The 13,572-nt window shown below is 45.3% G+C and overlaps 1 protein-coding gene across 2 annotated transcripts in view; it reads left to right on the top strand.

Annotated features, from left to right (window-relative positions):
- The first annotated feature begins 2,194 nt into the window (after nucleotides 1–2,194).
- Nucleotides 2,195–13,572, top strand: part of LOC306976019 (single-stranded DNA-binding protein 3) — a 51,734-nt gene continuing 40,356 nt past the window's right edge. Inside the window, exon 1 of one of the 2 annotated variants that reach the window (XM_079573856.1) lies at nucleotides 2,195–2,450. In XM_079573856.1, the coding sequence (XP_079429982.1) occupies nucleotides 2,395–2,450 (56 nt within the window). In that variant the 5' untranslated portion in view covers nucleotides 2,195–2,394. The remainder of the gene's footprint in view (nucleotides 2,451–13,572) is intronic. The other variant, XM_079573857.1, reaches the window with a different exon arrangement.

The following is a 13,572-nucleotide window of genomic DNA, read 5'->3' as shown; positions in this document are numbered from 1 at the left end:
ACAGGCAAAGCAAGGCCCCACCCGGCAATCGAACCCGGGACCTTCCCCACGTGTAGATATTACTCCTGCTCAATTATTTTTTTTGTGTGTGTTTGTGTGCTGGTTAGGTCGCTTTATTAACCAAATGCAAAACGTCGCTAACATGTTATGAGGAATAAATGTCTTCCATTCCATTTGGCCTTAGAACACGAGCACACTGCGCTCTCCTTATGTGAGCGCTACGTGTATTCCCTTGTAAAAAGACAGCCGCGCGGCGCTCACATAAATGAGCAGAAATGTACCCTACCCTGTCCTACTCTGCTCTCTCTCCCACACGCGCGCGCACACACGCACACGCACACGCACACACACACACACACACACACGAACACACGCACACTCACGCACGCTCACCAACGCGCACACTCGCAACGCGCACGGGGACACACGGGCGCGCGAGCAGACAGACAGTCAGCTGTGCCCTTCCCAGAGCAAGAAACAACGCACAAACACGGCGCGCGCGCACACTCCTCGCACACACGAGCCCGGCTCTGGCCTCAGCCGCACACTCTTAAAGGGACAGCGCGCTCGCTCAACGCGGATGCCGACGAGCACATGTGGGGGATCGGGGAACTGGCGCAAACCGGTGAACTACACTATCCGCGCGGAGGGCTTAAAGGCCTGCGTGTGGAGTGTTAGGCCCGCGTCGTATCGGAGAATATCCCGTTTGTGTACGTTGAGATGATTCGAAGCGGTGCCGGTCCACGCGCTGCCGGGCATTCTGGGTGGAGGATTTGGTGACTTGTGTAAAAAATCAGCCACATTTTCCCCTTATCTGCGAATGAAGGACCGACCGAGCCTCCCCATTACGGCCCAAACTCCGGCACCGCATCACACGCAAGGTGGTGTTTGGACTAAACAAGGGGATCTGGAGGTCACCCCCCCCCCCAGCCCCCCAGCCCCCCCAGGACATTTTTATTTTACATTGACAACAATAAGAGAATGATGGGGTTTCTTGGACAGATGGTAAAGGCACCTCAAAATCATCTCGGGGCCACATTTGGTTCTCGCGCCTGACGTTGCCCACCTCTGCGCTACTGCAAATACTTTCACGTAAACTCACCACCCCAGTATTTTACTAAAGTGTTCATTTATTTATTGTTATGGCAACTATTCGCTGCATTCTTAATCGTTTGGACGGCACAGACCCGACATTTTTACGCCTCCAGTCATGTATGGTTAAAAAAATCTTGTTGCGCATCATTATAACTAGAAATGGGAATCGATAATCGGCCTATTTTGACATAAACTTCCACACGTAAATAATTTTAAAAAGCTACTGCAAAATAGTGATTAACTAATTCTTTCTAATACGTGTGACAGCCAGTGTTGACAATGACCCAAGGGAGGAGCTCCATCGAACAGATAAACAGGTGATTTTTCTCACCTGTCTCTCCTTTCCTCTGTTTTTATGAACGAGGGTCCAAAGATGTTCTTGTATTTTCTGATGATGCCGTGTGATGCGCTGAAGCACGTTCCCGCACGTGCTCATTGCACGTTTTTGCGCTGGCTCCGCCCGACAGGTGAACGGTATCGATCAGAGGCGTCGGTAATGAAGGAGACACAATGGTTCTGATGGATTGCTATAATAGTAGAACCGGTTTTACAAGTGGAACCGGATGTACTATTTCTACTCTTCTGTTCTACTGTGTATTCTACTGTTCTTCATTCCCATCCCTGATTTTACCCCACTGGTCCAGAGCCTATAGCATGTTGTGAGGCCTGTAACAGATGGCTTAGATGAAAGGCATAGGGCTATTCTATTGATTTTTTTTTCTTCAAGTATTGCACATTAGTCAAGGTGGATGTAATTGAATATGAAATAAAATCATTCATATGAATAATAATGACTGGCCTGGCTGACCCAGAGCACTCGGGGTCACAGGGAGTTTCTGTCTGAGCCCATGTTCTGTTACAGTTTTGGAAGTGAAGCCATATTCACCATAATCATGTAAAGCATGTAAATACGGTCACGGCGCAGACACATACGTGTGATGTGCGGCCGAAAGTTGAAGGCCTACAGAGGAACTTGAACTTGAGCGAAGTTGACTCAAAGTGAGGCGCTGTCGCTTTAAGAAGCCCCCACCGCTGCACAGCGGAGGGAGGCGGACTGACTCCTGGAACAGCGATTGAAAAAAAAAAAAAGCTCCACCAGCGGACGGTTTCAAGTCCCCCGGCTGAAGCTCCTGATTTGTGGGCAATGTTGGGGATGTAGAAAAAAGCGGAGCGGAGGGGAGCGAGTGCGCGGAGAGACAGGACAACACAACTGGAGCTATGGAGACACTGGCTTTCCCTCGGAGCTTTCTTTGACAGGTGGAGACTGGGCTGAAATAAAGTGTCACTACAGACTCCAAGATGTACGGCAAGGGCAAAGGAGCCGTGGTCCCCTCCGACAGCCAAGCACGAGAAAAGTAAGTACCCAGAACCCTGTCACAGGCGCATCTGGGACCGGGCTCACGCCGCTCACTGGGCTGTGGGAGCCGGGCTGCCTGAGCCGGAAGCGCCTGTCCATCAGGCGGACTGAACCCAGGGCTCAGAAGTGGTGCGCTCGGTAGTGGCAGACTTTATCAGCCGGGTCCTGCATCCTCAAACTTGGGCATGAGTGCTAAGTTAGCCGGGAGCTAGCTCCACGGTGCTCTGCGCTCTCCCAGCAGCAGGAAAGTCAGTAAAGTTGCAGCTCTTGTTTTGCGGGGTTTGCAGCTCATATGTGAGCAGGACAGGGCTGAAGTCTAGGCTCACAGTGATGTGTGTGCAGGGACAGGGAAGGGGAGCACGAGAGCCTCAGCCCGGGGAACAATGCGCGTGGAGCGCGCTGGGCATTGTGGCTGCTGCTTTGTGTCGCTCGGACACAATAATAGGATCCAGCTGTTTGGAGCTTTGTGACTGAGCTGTTCATGAACACACTCCCTGGGTCTGCTCCATCATGGGCCGATACCTGCTCAGGCACTGTGCCCGTGAGCGGAGGACTTGTGCCCGGCAGACGCGGCTTCCTCCTCCGCTCCGCAACTTCAGGGGCCCGGCCGCTCCTCAGGAGTCCGCTCCACACCGCTGCTCAGAGCGGTCCACAAAACTATGTGGAGCAGGTCTCAGTTCACACAATCCCATGACTTCTCGCTCCGGAGCTGCTTAGTTGTTTCCATCGGAGTTAGCGTTAGCTCCGAGCCGAGCGGCCGTCCCTTTGTCTGCGCTGCCTGCAGAGGAAGCCTGTTGTTCGCTCTGGAGACTCGCTCTGGAGACTCGCTGTAGTTCAGAGGCTCCGCTCATGGACCTCCATCAGCTTCACGATTACTGCTAACTAAGCCCGTCACTGCAGCTCCAGCCCTGGCTTTAATGGTGTTAGGCTGGAGTGTGTAAAAGGTTTATTGGAGTTGTTGTTCGCGCACAGTTCACTCACCCCGGGGTAAACAGGAGGTGAGGGGTTGCGCACAGGTGAGCGCTGTATGCCTGTATATGCGCTGAATGGCACTGATTGGAGCGGGCAGCGGACTGTACGGGGGACCTACAGGGACACACTTCAGCAGGTGTGCTCCAGCTCTCCCCCGGCTCTCCTCCTCCTCCTCACCGGGCTGCTGCTGCCTTCCTCCCATCCCTCACTTCTGCTGTGTTGAATTATTGAGACGACCCAGGCTGTGGCTCTCAGGCCTGGCCCGGAGAGGGATGGAGGGAGAGCAGAGAGTGTGGAGGGCCCTCTCATCTATCTTTAACATGGGATTTGTCTGTCCCGGGCCATGGTACTGCCCTACACCAGTCATGCCTCTTTGACTATGCAAACTAGTGGATTACAAGTCTGAAGATGGGACTTTAGCAGAGGCATTGTTTACTGATTCTTAAAAGTACTTTCCAAATGTGAGTTTGTGTAAAGACTGAAAGTTTTAATTAAGTGTGTTTAGGAACAGTGATAGTTATAGCAGTTTTTACTTTGTGGTGTTCACTGATCTCTTCATGCAACTTTGTTTCTGGGTAATTAAATTATTGTTCCGGCCAAATTAGGTGACACGATATCCATCTCATGAGAATCTATGGCAGTTCTTCCATCTGACTTAGAGGGACACTTTGTCAACACAGGCTGAAACTAAAAACACACAGTGACTTAAACATGTGCAATCGGTTTGTTTATGATTTTCCTGATTGCACATTTTTTGAACCATGTTTTGATCCAGACAAGGCTAAAGATGAACAATACTTCTTATTGCACTTTGATAATGCATTTTAGACACAGTCTTTTGCTAAAACATAGTTAACACAAACCCAGTTATCTTTAACCTCTTAGCTCCCACCTGAACGGATCCCATTTTCTCCAGTTTGGCTTTACCCTAATCAAAAAGCTTCTTGGGGAAAAAAAGCACCGAAGCAGCCACAAAAAATGAGAAGAAAACAAGGATGTAAACGCAACAAAAAAGAGACAAAAATTCAACCAAAAAGTGACAAAAATTCAACAAAAATGTGACAAAAATTCAACAAAAAAATGACAAAAATTCAACAAAAATGTGAGAAAAATTCAACCAAAAAGTGACAAAAATTCAACAAAAAAATGACAAAAATTCAACAAAAATGTGACAAAAACTCAACCAAAATGGGAGAAAAAATTCAACCAAAAAGTGACAAAAATTCAACAAAAAATGACAAAAATTCAACAAAAATGTGACAAAAATTCAACAAAAATGTGACAAAAATTCAACAAAAATGTGACAAAAATTCAACAAAAAAATGACAAAAATTCAACCAAAAAGTGACAAAAATTCAACAAAAAAATGACAGAAATTCAACAAAAATGTGACAAAAATTCAACAAAAAAGTGACAAAAATTCAACAAAAAAATGACAAAAATTCAACAAAAATGTGACAAAAACTCAACAAAAATGTGACCAAAAAAAAAAAAAAAAACATACAAAAGGTGACACAACACAGCAACAACACGAGGAAAAAGATCCGTTTTGTGGGTCTTAGCTTTCAACTGAGGTGTTACACAGCCCTATATAACGGCCAAAGAGGACAGAATGCCTTTGGTTCAGGCGGGTGGTAAGAGGTTTTAATTCAACATTTTTTTGTTTACAATATTACTTCCATTGGCTGCTGACAGGAAGTGACACGCGTAGAGGTAAACATTTGTAACTTGCCGTGACAACCGTGTTACACCAATGAGAAGTGAGTGAGTCAGAGCTTTCCCTCCCTGTACAGACGGCATCTCTGGAGTCGCCCATAAATGTTCCCGTTTGAAGCTACAAGACGGAGAAAACAAAAAGCAACTCCTGCACCGATTACTCCAACTTCAACAAACGCTGAATTATGGATCTTTTTTTCAACTAAATAAAGATACAGAGACATGTCGAGGAGCAAAGGGGTTTAACAGCCCATAAATAACGGAGCATGCTAACCAGAATCCTAACGTTAGCTTCATGCTACATGCTAACGCTTGCTTCAAGTGCCGGTTTTTCACTTCAAATGGATAATTTGCTGTGTCCAAACATCCATATGGACCTGAATGTGTCTTGACTTTATTTGTGTGTGTTATTTGTTTATTCCCCGTCCCTTTGTCACAAACGACAATTCAAGCAAACGCAACCTTTCTTCCCAACCTTTTTCACGTAGTTGCTGCTTCACACCAGTAAAGCGATGATTAATGCTCACCTCAGATATTATCCATCAAACTGAAGGCACGCTGCGTAACATTTTGGATTGTTCTGTTGCTGGCAGTATAACTCATGCTCCTAATGACCAGCCAGACCGGCTATTTTGGCGGTGGCTAATCAAAGAATGGATCTGGATGAGGACTGAACCTATTTAAATCACATATTTGGCCGCCTTTAGTCAACATCTCCAGTGTAGAGACAATGTAGTCCACTTTAAGTCTGATTTAGATCTTTTTCTAAACTCTGCTTAAGCCTGATTTGATCTCAGTCCAAGCCTGGTTGTACTTGGAAAGTCACAGATTGCAATGTTGAAGGTGAACAAATATTGCGATTTATTTTCTTACCATTATACAGCCCTATGTTTGATTAAAGCAGTACTAAGTAACTTGTTTACCTTTAAATAAATCCTTTTCGTAGTCCCTAATACAAGTGTCAATGGGATTATTGGGGGGGTCTTTCATCTCCCCCTGGTGTCTCTGGCCAGAAAACCACAATTATAACTTTGCTGCCGCCAGGTCGGAGTCACCAATACACACTAATGGCATCACGAAGAAGAAGCTAACATGCTAACAAGCAAAGCTAACTGCGGGCTAGCGCCACTTAAACAGTATTTACAGCTAAGTTAGAGGGAAAAAAATGATCTCCATTTTGTGATTGGATGTACAATATCCCTCTTGCCCTTTGTCTTTTCTGTCAGCGTAGTATTTACTCTCACGGACAATTAATGAGTAAAAAAAACGCATCTGCAGTGGCGCTCATGGCCTCTAGGGGCATGAGTTACTTAGTACAGCTTTAACAGGCGACAGTCGTAGTTATTGATGGGTATTTCTACTGTGTGACCGAGTCCTTCCATGGACAACCTTTTATTTTCGCACTGCAAGATTAAAGGGGAAGGAATCAAACGTATGGTAATGTTCTCAAATCGCGTATTAGTAAACCAGCTAATCGTGTAGCTTGGGACAACCCCGTCTAAAAACTCGCGGGATTCTTGCTACGCAGGTCACCTTCTCCCAAACTTTTCTGAACGCGTTCCAAAACCGTGCAGCGGGGGAATGGAATCTTGATTGCAATTTCCCCGGTATACACGACCCCTACCCCACATAGTACCCTACCCTACCCCCCCCTAGCAGCCCATCCTCCCCTCTCTCACTCCCCCCTCTCCCTCCTCGTCTGGGGGGGCCGTCCCGCGCGGCTCCGGCGGGCCCCTCTTCGACTTCCCCTGGCCGCTCCCTCGCTCCTTCCCTTCTCCCTGGCTTTAATAATGCAGCGGTCCAGGTGCACGCATGCTCTGCCCCCTTTACAAGCGGCACAAAAAAAAACACGCACACCGCACATAAAAATTTCATAGAGGCCCTCTCGGGGGTGCGTGGAGGGCGGGGAGGGCGGGAGGGCGGGGGGGGGGGGGGGGGGGGACACACACAACGCAGTGATCCGCCAATCCCCCCCAAGAGTCCAGAACAGAACCGAGAGGCCTTAACCGAGCCCGAGTCTTGTGCTCTAAGGGGAAGCCGGTATCAGAGAACACACGGGTGGGTTTTAGCGGAGGGAAACTACACGGCGTTTCTAGAAACACCTTGAGGAAGTTTCCCAGTTTTGTGAGTCTGTCTTGTGGCTTGACTGTAGTGTGTGCGAAGGGTTGAGTGGATGAACTTCGGTGCAATGAATCGAAGATCAAATCGTGGATCAAATGAGGGGATGAACGTTCGTGGTAGTTGAGAGCGAGGGCTTATTGAGAGGTTGAGGAGGGTTGTGGTTCTGCTGATGCGGTAGACGTGAGGCAGATGTGGGACGACGGCGGAGAAAGAAAGAGTGGATTTCTATGGACGGCTTCAGGGCTGACTGGTTCGAGAGGCGAATGAAGCAGGCTGCGATTGGCTGTTAACGGTGACAGGAAGTAAGAGGTTTTCGCTCGTGCATGTTTCAGCTTCGGCAAGATTTACCACAGTTTGGAGTTCGAGCCAGGGTTAGTTTGTTGTAAGCAATCGATAAAAAGTTCAGCAAAACAACAAGCTTTGCCCCCGAACCTGTTTACCAAACTATGGTCAGTTTTTATTAGTGTGAAACAAAAAAACTTTTTCACAATTTCACAAGATTCAGGTCTTTCAGGGTGTTAGATTAACAACAACCTGAGCCACAAGCCGCTGTGGGTTTCTGCTCGTTTGATGCGAACCGTTTTTGGACAAGCGTCCTGACAAGTATTTGACAGTGGGAAGAGTGGGAAGGCCAGAGCGCAATAACAAACAATTCAGGCATTTCACCGATCCAAAAACCGAGAGTTAGTTTTGTCCCAACAGGCTGTGTTCACGACATTCTAAGAACTCTATTGTGATCGCCGACAAAATGCCGACTTTTGAACTTGGTCTATGGCGAATATCTCTGCTCATTGTGTCCTCTATCTCAGTGGTTCCCAACCTTTATTGTCTTGCGTACCCCTTGGGCCTTTCAATGGTTGTCCGCGTACCCCCTACCTCAGGGGTGTTGCAGTTTATTTAGAAAGTAATTACTTCAAAATGGTATTTGTAAGAAAAAGGACAATGTTGCAGTCAAAAATAAACGTAAGGCAACATATTTTACTGAAAAATATAGCTTTTCCATATGAATTCAGGCCAAACGGTAGCGACAATGTTCAAAGTAATGTGCTTGATGTTGGTCAGATGAAAGGACTTTAGCCATAAGACAAACGTGGCCGGTTTGTCAATCCAATCACTTCCTTTGTTGATTGTCTGTTGGGAGATTTCCTTCCGTTTTCACCAGTCCGTAATAGTCCCCCTCTCTTGTCGCGGTCGTGCGTGTGTGGCCTGCACTCTACACCGGCGGTCAGCGAGAGCTTCGTGACCTACAAATCGCCAGAAGCCTCAGAAAGTGGTCGGATTCCCTCGAGCGTCCGGCGCGCGTCTTTAGCAGCGTTTTTGTTTCTGTTCGGTCAGCCTCGCTGCTGCTCGGGGACAGGCGGCTTCAGGTGACGCTCCCTCTTCACTCACCTCGGAAAAAAAAAACCCCGTAAGGCCCGCAGACGAGTATTTTGGAGCGGAGATCTCGGTAACGCGGTAGGTTTCAGTTTTGACAAATGAAAAGAGATCATCGTAATTGGCGGCTCGTTGGTTTCCCAGAAAGTGCGTCCGAAAAAAACAACAGAGATGCGCAATCGTTCACGGCTTAGTGGAGGCGATGACGTCAAGCCTGACCCGCGCAGACCGTCGGATGAAGATGGGGGGGGGGCCAGGCCAGGTCAGAGGGTTCAGCCATGTGTAAAATGTACAGATGATGCACTTGTGAGAAGAAACGCAGCAGTAATGGTGAAAATGCAAAGTTTAATTTCATCCTCCTGCTTCTGCCCACTTGAAACTTCAATATTTTCATGATAAAATGTAGTAAAACAACTTAAAGCCACGCTAATAAATAGAATCAAATGTTGTTTCCAGCTCGTCTCCATGGAGATGTTGACTAAAGGCAGCCACATATGAGTATATTATTGGCAACAGAATATTAACAAATTGATAACATCAGCTAAAGGGACTATACGGAGTTTAAAAATGTTAAAATGATGTATTTTCCTCCCTCTACATGTTCCAGCCATGTCCTAATGTGTAGAATGAGCCCAGACCTATTCACCACAACTGCCTCTAAAATTTTAATATAGCTTAATACAGAACCTGTAGCTACGCATAAGACCTGAGGTGGCAGTAGTGAGTATAAAACTTGTCCCTTTTTAATGAAAAACATGTTGGGCAGAAAAGTTATTATTAAATTAATAACAGAGGTAAAGTTCCATAGCAGTTTGACACTCGTTTCCTGTTGACGTAACATGGTCGGCATGGCAACAGTTTAACATAGTTTGCCTCTATAGATACAGACAGCATCTCTGGAATCAGTTAAGGGGGAAAACAATTTTGAAAAAATGTAAATTTTCTCTAATTATTCAAAAACGACTGTAACAAATGCTGAATTATGAACATAGTTTATACTAAATAATGATACAAAGACATGAAGAGGAGCAAAGTGGTTCAACAGCCCATAAATACATGAATAACGGAGAATGCTAACTTGATGCTACATGTTAGCATCGGGCTAATGCTAACGGTTAGCTAGCGCGAGCTACAACTGCTGTTTTTTCACTTCTACTGAACAATCTGTTGCGGGAAAATATCCATATGGGCCCGATTTACACTTGACTTTATTTACATGTGATAAATAAGTTCATATTCCACCAGAAAATGGCTAAAAAGAGTGGAAAATTGCGTTTCTCTAAAGATTCTATTTTCCCCCTCGGCAAAGCCACGCCCCCTTCTATGACGAGATGCCGTCTGTATCTATCTATGTCACTTCCTGTCAGTGTCCAATAAGGAAGTGAAACTATAAACATCACAAAAATGGTCAAACTAAAGAAAACGGGGTAAAATGTTGAGCAAAATCTTAAATATAATTGTGTTAACTATGTTTTAGCAACAACAAAAAAGTGTCCCATGCACTTTAACCACAGTGGAACAGATGTTTACGAATGTAGCCAAACACCGGCCTTGTATTAATCATTGACTTAAAAAAAAAAAGGAAAAAAAAGAATCACAATAACCAAGCGCTCCTTGCCTGAGCCTGAATGTGTGTGAACTGCTACAGCCTGTTGGCCTTTTGAGATGTGGGTGTCAGAGAAAAGCTTTAGGAACCCTCAGGACTGGTTCTCCAGTAGCTCACAGCCCCGTGTGAGTGCCACCGAGGGGCAGGGTCTGTGTCGGTGCCATCAGCTTGACCTGGACATTGATGAGGTCTGTGATGACCTGTCAGACTGTATACAGTAGTGCTTTAGAAATGGAGCAGCCAGTGCATCGATGACGCCTAATGCATGGACGCATGTGTGCAGAGAGGTCATAGCAAATCTGGGTTCGTATTTAAAGCTCAGTATTGACACGTTTTAGAAAAGCAAGATTCAGGTCACAGTGCACACTTAACATCCATGAATTAAGGGAACAGGCCACCGTTTTTACATACTGAGATATGTTCTTACCTCATCCTGGACGAGTTGATGCGTAACTGTTTGGTCTTTACCGAAGATGTTGTTAGCATTTAGCCTCTCCTCCTCTTCTCTATGGGGCCAACGGGGGTGATGTAAGAAGCCACCAAGCTCTTCCACGTTTTAAATACGGTTACATGAGTAGTTACGTAGTATTAAACATGTCGATTTTCTAAGAGAATAAAAAGAGGTACTATGTTATAAGGCGTAGTGATACCTTAGGAGCACTTCGACGTCCGCGGAGTAATGCCAAAGTGCTTTACTTTGACAGGTACGCATCAACTCGTCTAAGCTAACGTGAGAACATATCCCAGTATGCGCAAAAAACGGTGGCCTATTCCTTTAAGGCAGGGGTAGGCAACGTCAGGCCCGAGGGCCAAATCCGGCCCTTCAGCACAGAACCTCTGGCCCTCAAGATGATTTTGAGAAACACTATCACACAAATCAGAGAGTACTTTTAACATTATTAGAGTTAAATGGGAGGAAAAAAAGGTAGAAATACTGTCAATGCACCCAATGAGGTCATATATTATGTACAACACTGGCATTTGAAGGAAGTGCACTGGGAAAATAATGATCGTTTTAAGGAAGAAATGACATGAATCTACTTGAATTAAGAGATTAAATCCAAGGTTTGAGTAGATTTGGTCTGGTCTTAGATGAGATAAAACCTCTAGTCGTAGTTATTCTCTTAATTCCGATAATTGTGTGTCATTTCAAGGGAAAAACAATTATTCGTCTGATTTCAAGTGGGTTTCATTCTTGTTCCATTGGCATTTGTATCTTGGATTAGTTCAAACCGACTCAAATCCAACACAGAATCTGATGAATTCAAGCCATTTTAAGTCATTTATCTCATTTAAGATGGTAATTTGTCCAGTGTTGTGCTTCACTTTTGGGCTAATAATCATAACAATCAGCGCCCTCGATCTATTTACAATAAAGAAAATCGGCCCTCCCTGCTTTAAGGTTTGTGAGATAAGACTGAAATATGGACTGCTAAACGAATGCGAACGAAGGATCACGCGCGTCTCGGCACGCGTTTGTCGAGGTGCAACCTAAAAAATATCAATCAAAACATACTGTGTGAATCTAGTCTATTATTATTTGCCGTTCGAAAAAATGCCTTTGATTTGAATTTGCCGGGATTGTGAGCGACCAGGTTGTGTCTTCTTCTGATGAATTCCACGCGGCGATTCTCACTGCGTGCAGGTTAAGTGCCCCCTTCAAAAGTTTGTCCAGCCACCAGGCGGTCTTCAGATCCAGTAATGGTGTCAAATATTTGCGGAGAGGTGCAGGACCGATGGATGCATTTAGCCCCCCCCCCGACCTCACTGACTAATCTGCGCAGGGTTTCCATATGGCGGCGTTAATTATGAAAAACTGGCCTGTCATAAGGTCAGAGTCCACTGGCCACTTACTGTATGATATATTGTCCTCTGATGCTTGACATATTATTTTGATGGAAGAACAACAACCTTGCATTTCTCCGAAGCCGGTGTCTGTGAAGCATCCGTCTTCCCGATTAACTCGCACTGTCTAAGAAGCTGATGCTGTAGCGTGTTGCATTGATCAGTATCGAGCTCAGCGGGGCTTCAGATAGTGCGGCAGACTCTCGCCCGAGACTGTCCCGGCCTGTCCGGATCATGGCCTCTCTTATATCCACACGCCGCCCCATTGATGTGTCGTTTATAGCCTTTTAAACGTGACTAAGTGAAGGGGACGATCCGGGTTCACGTACTGCACCGCCGCCATCCTCGCGACGGCTAATAAACGACCCGGTGCGCTGATAATTACTCTTTATAGTGCTTTTTCAGCGCTTCAAAAATGGTAGTTACGCTAAGCTGTTAGCAAAACAAAACGCGGCTCTAGGTGCGCTTTTCGCGGGGGGGGGGGGGAACGGTTTATGGTGATGTGTTTTCAGAAAGTTGGTTTAGCAGATCTGGAGACGATTATTAGAAAGCGGAGTGAGACACACACTTCGGGGTTTGCCAGAAAATTCCCCAGCACCTGTCCCCAATCAAGTTTCTTTTACTCGGTTTTTAGTCTAAAGTCTGGAGTTTCCGAGCTTTCGATTGAAGAAGTGGACGTTCACAAAACCTACAGTTGTGCTCAAGAGGTTTCATGCCATTTATAGTGAAACAAAAAATGAAAGTACCAAAATGACCCTGATCAAAGGTTTACGTACCCCAGTTTTGAATACTATATTTTCCCCTTTAAGGGGAGACACTACAGGCAAAACTATTTTTTTTCAGTTTTCAGGTTTTGGGCCAAATTGGTCTCTGAACATACAAGCTTTCACCCGGAAACAGAAAATATGCTGAATCTTCACAAAAACATGTTTAAATATTGCGCTGATTCAATGTCCCCCCATAGACTTATATGGGAGAACACAATTTCAAGGGCCTTTTTCTCAAAACACATTTTTCTGTCATTGTCGCGACACTATGTCCACGTCAGTCGGACCTAAAGACTTCACATTTTCCAGCCTTGGACTGAACAATATTTGGAAGATTTTTTCAGAGGGATTTTTTATTATTTAATCCCTAAGCCCCATTTATTGAGTTTTGAACGTCAAAAAATAAGGGGAAAATTACATTTTTACAAATTTTTCCACTAAAAAACAGCTGATTTTAAAACTAAACAAGATATCCAAAATCCCCTCTGAAAAAGTCTTGGCAGCTCATTCATCAATAAAATGAAACCATAAATTTGAATGTAGCTCTGTCCATTATTCAGATTTCGTCGCCGAAAAGATGGGAAATTTGGGGCATCTTTAGGCATAAAACACCTTGTTCTTATATGAAAAGATAAAATGACAGAAAACTTGCCATGTATTTTTTTCTCACATTAATGCCAGTGATCTACAGAAAAAGTTTCAAATTGATATCTGTAAAT

This window comes from Gobius niger, assembly GCF_951799975.1.
Source record: "Gobius niger genome assembly, chromosome: 16".
NCBI lineage: Eukaryota > Metazoa > Chordata > Actinopteri > Gobiiformes > Gobiidae > Gobius > Gobius niger.
The sequence above is the reverse complement of the archived record's forward strand: the minus strand, read 5'-3'. Positions and strand labels throughout refer to the sequence as shown.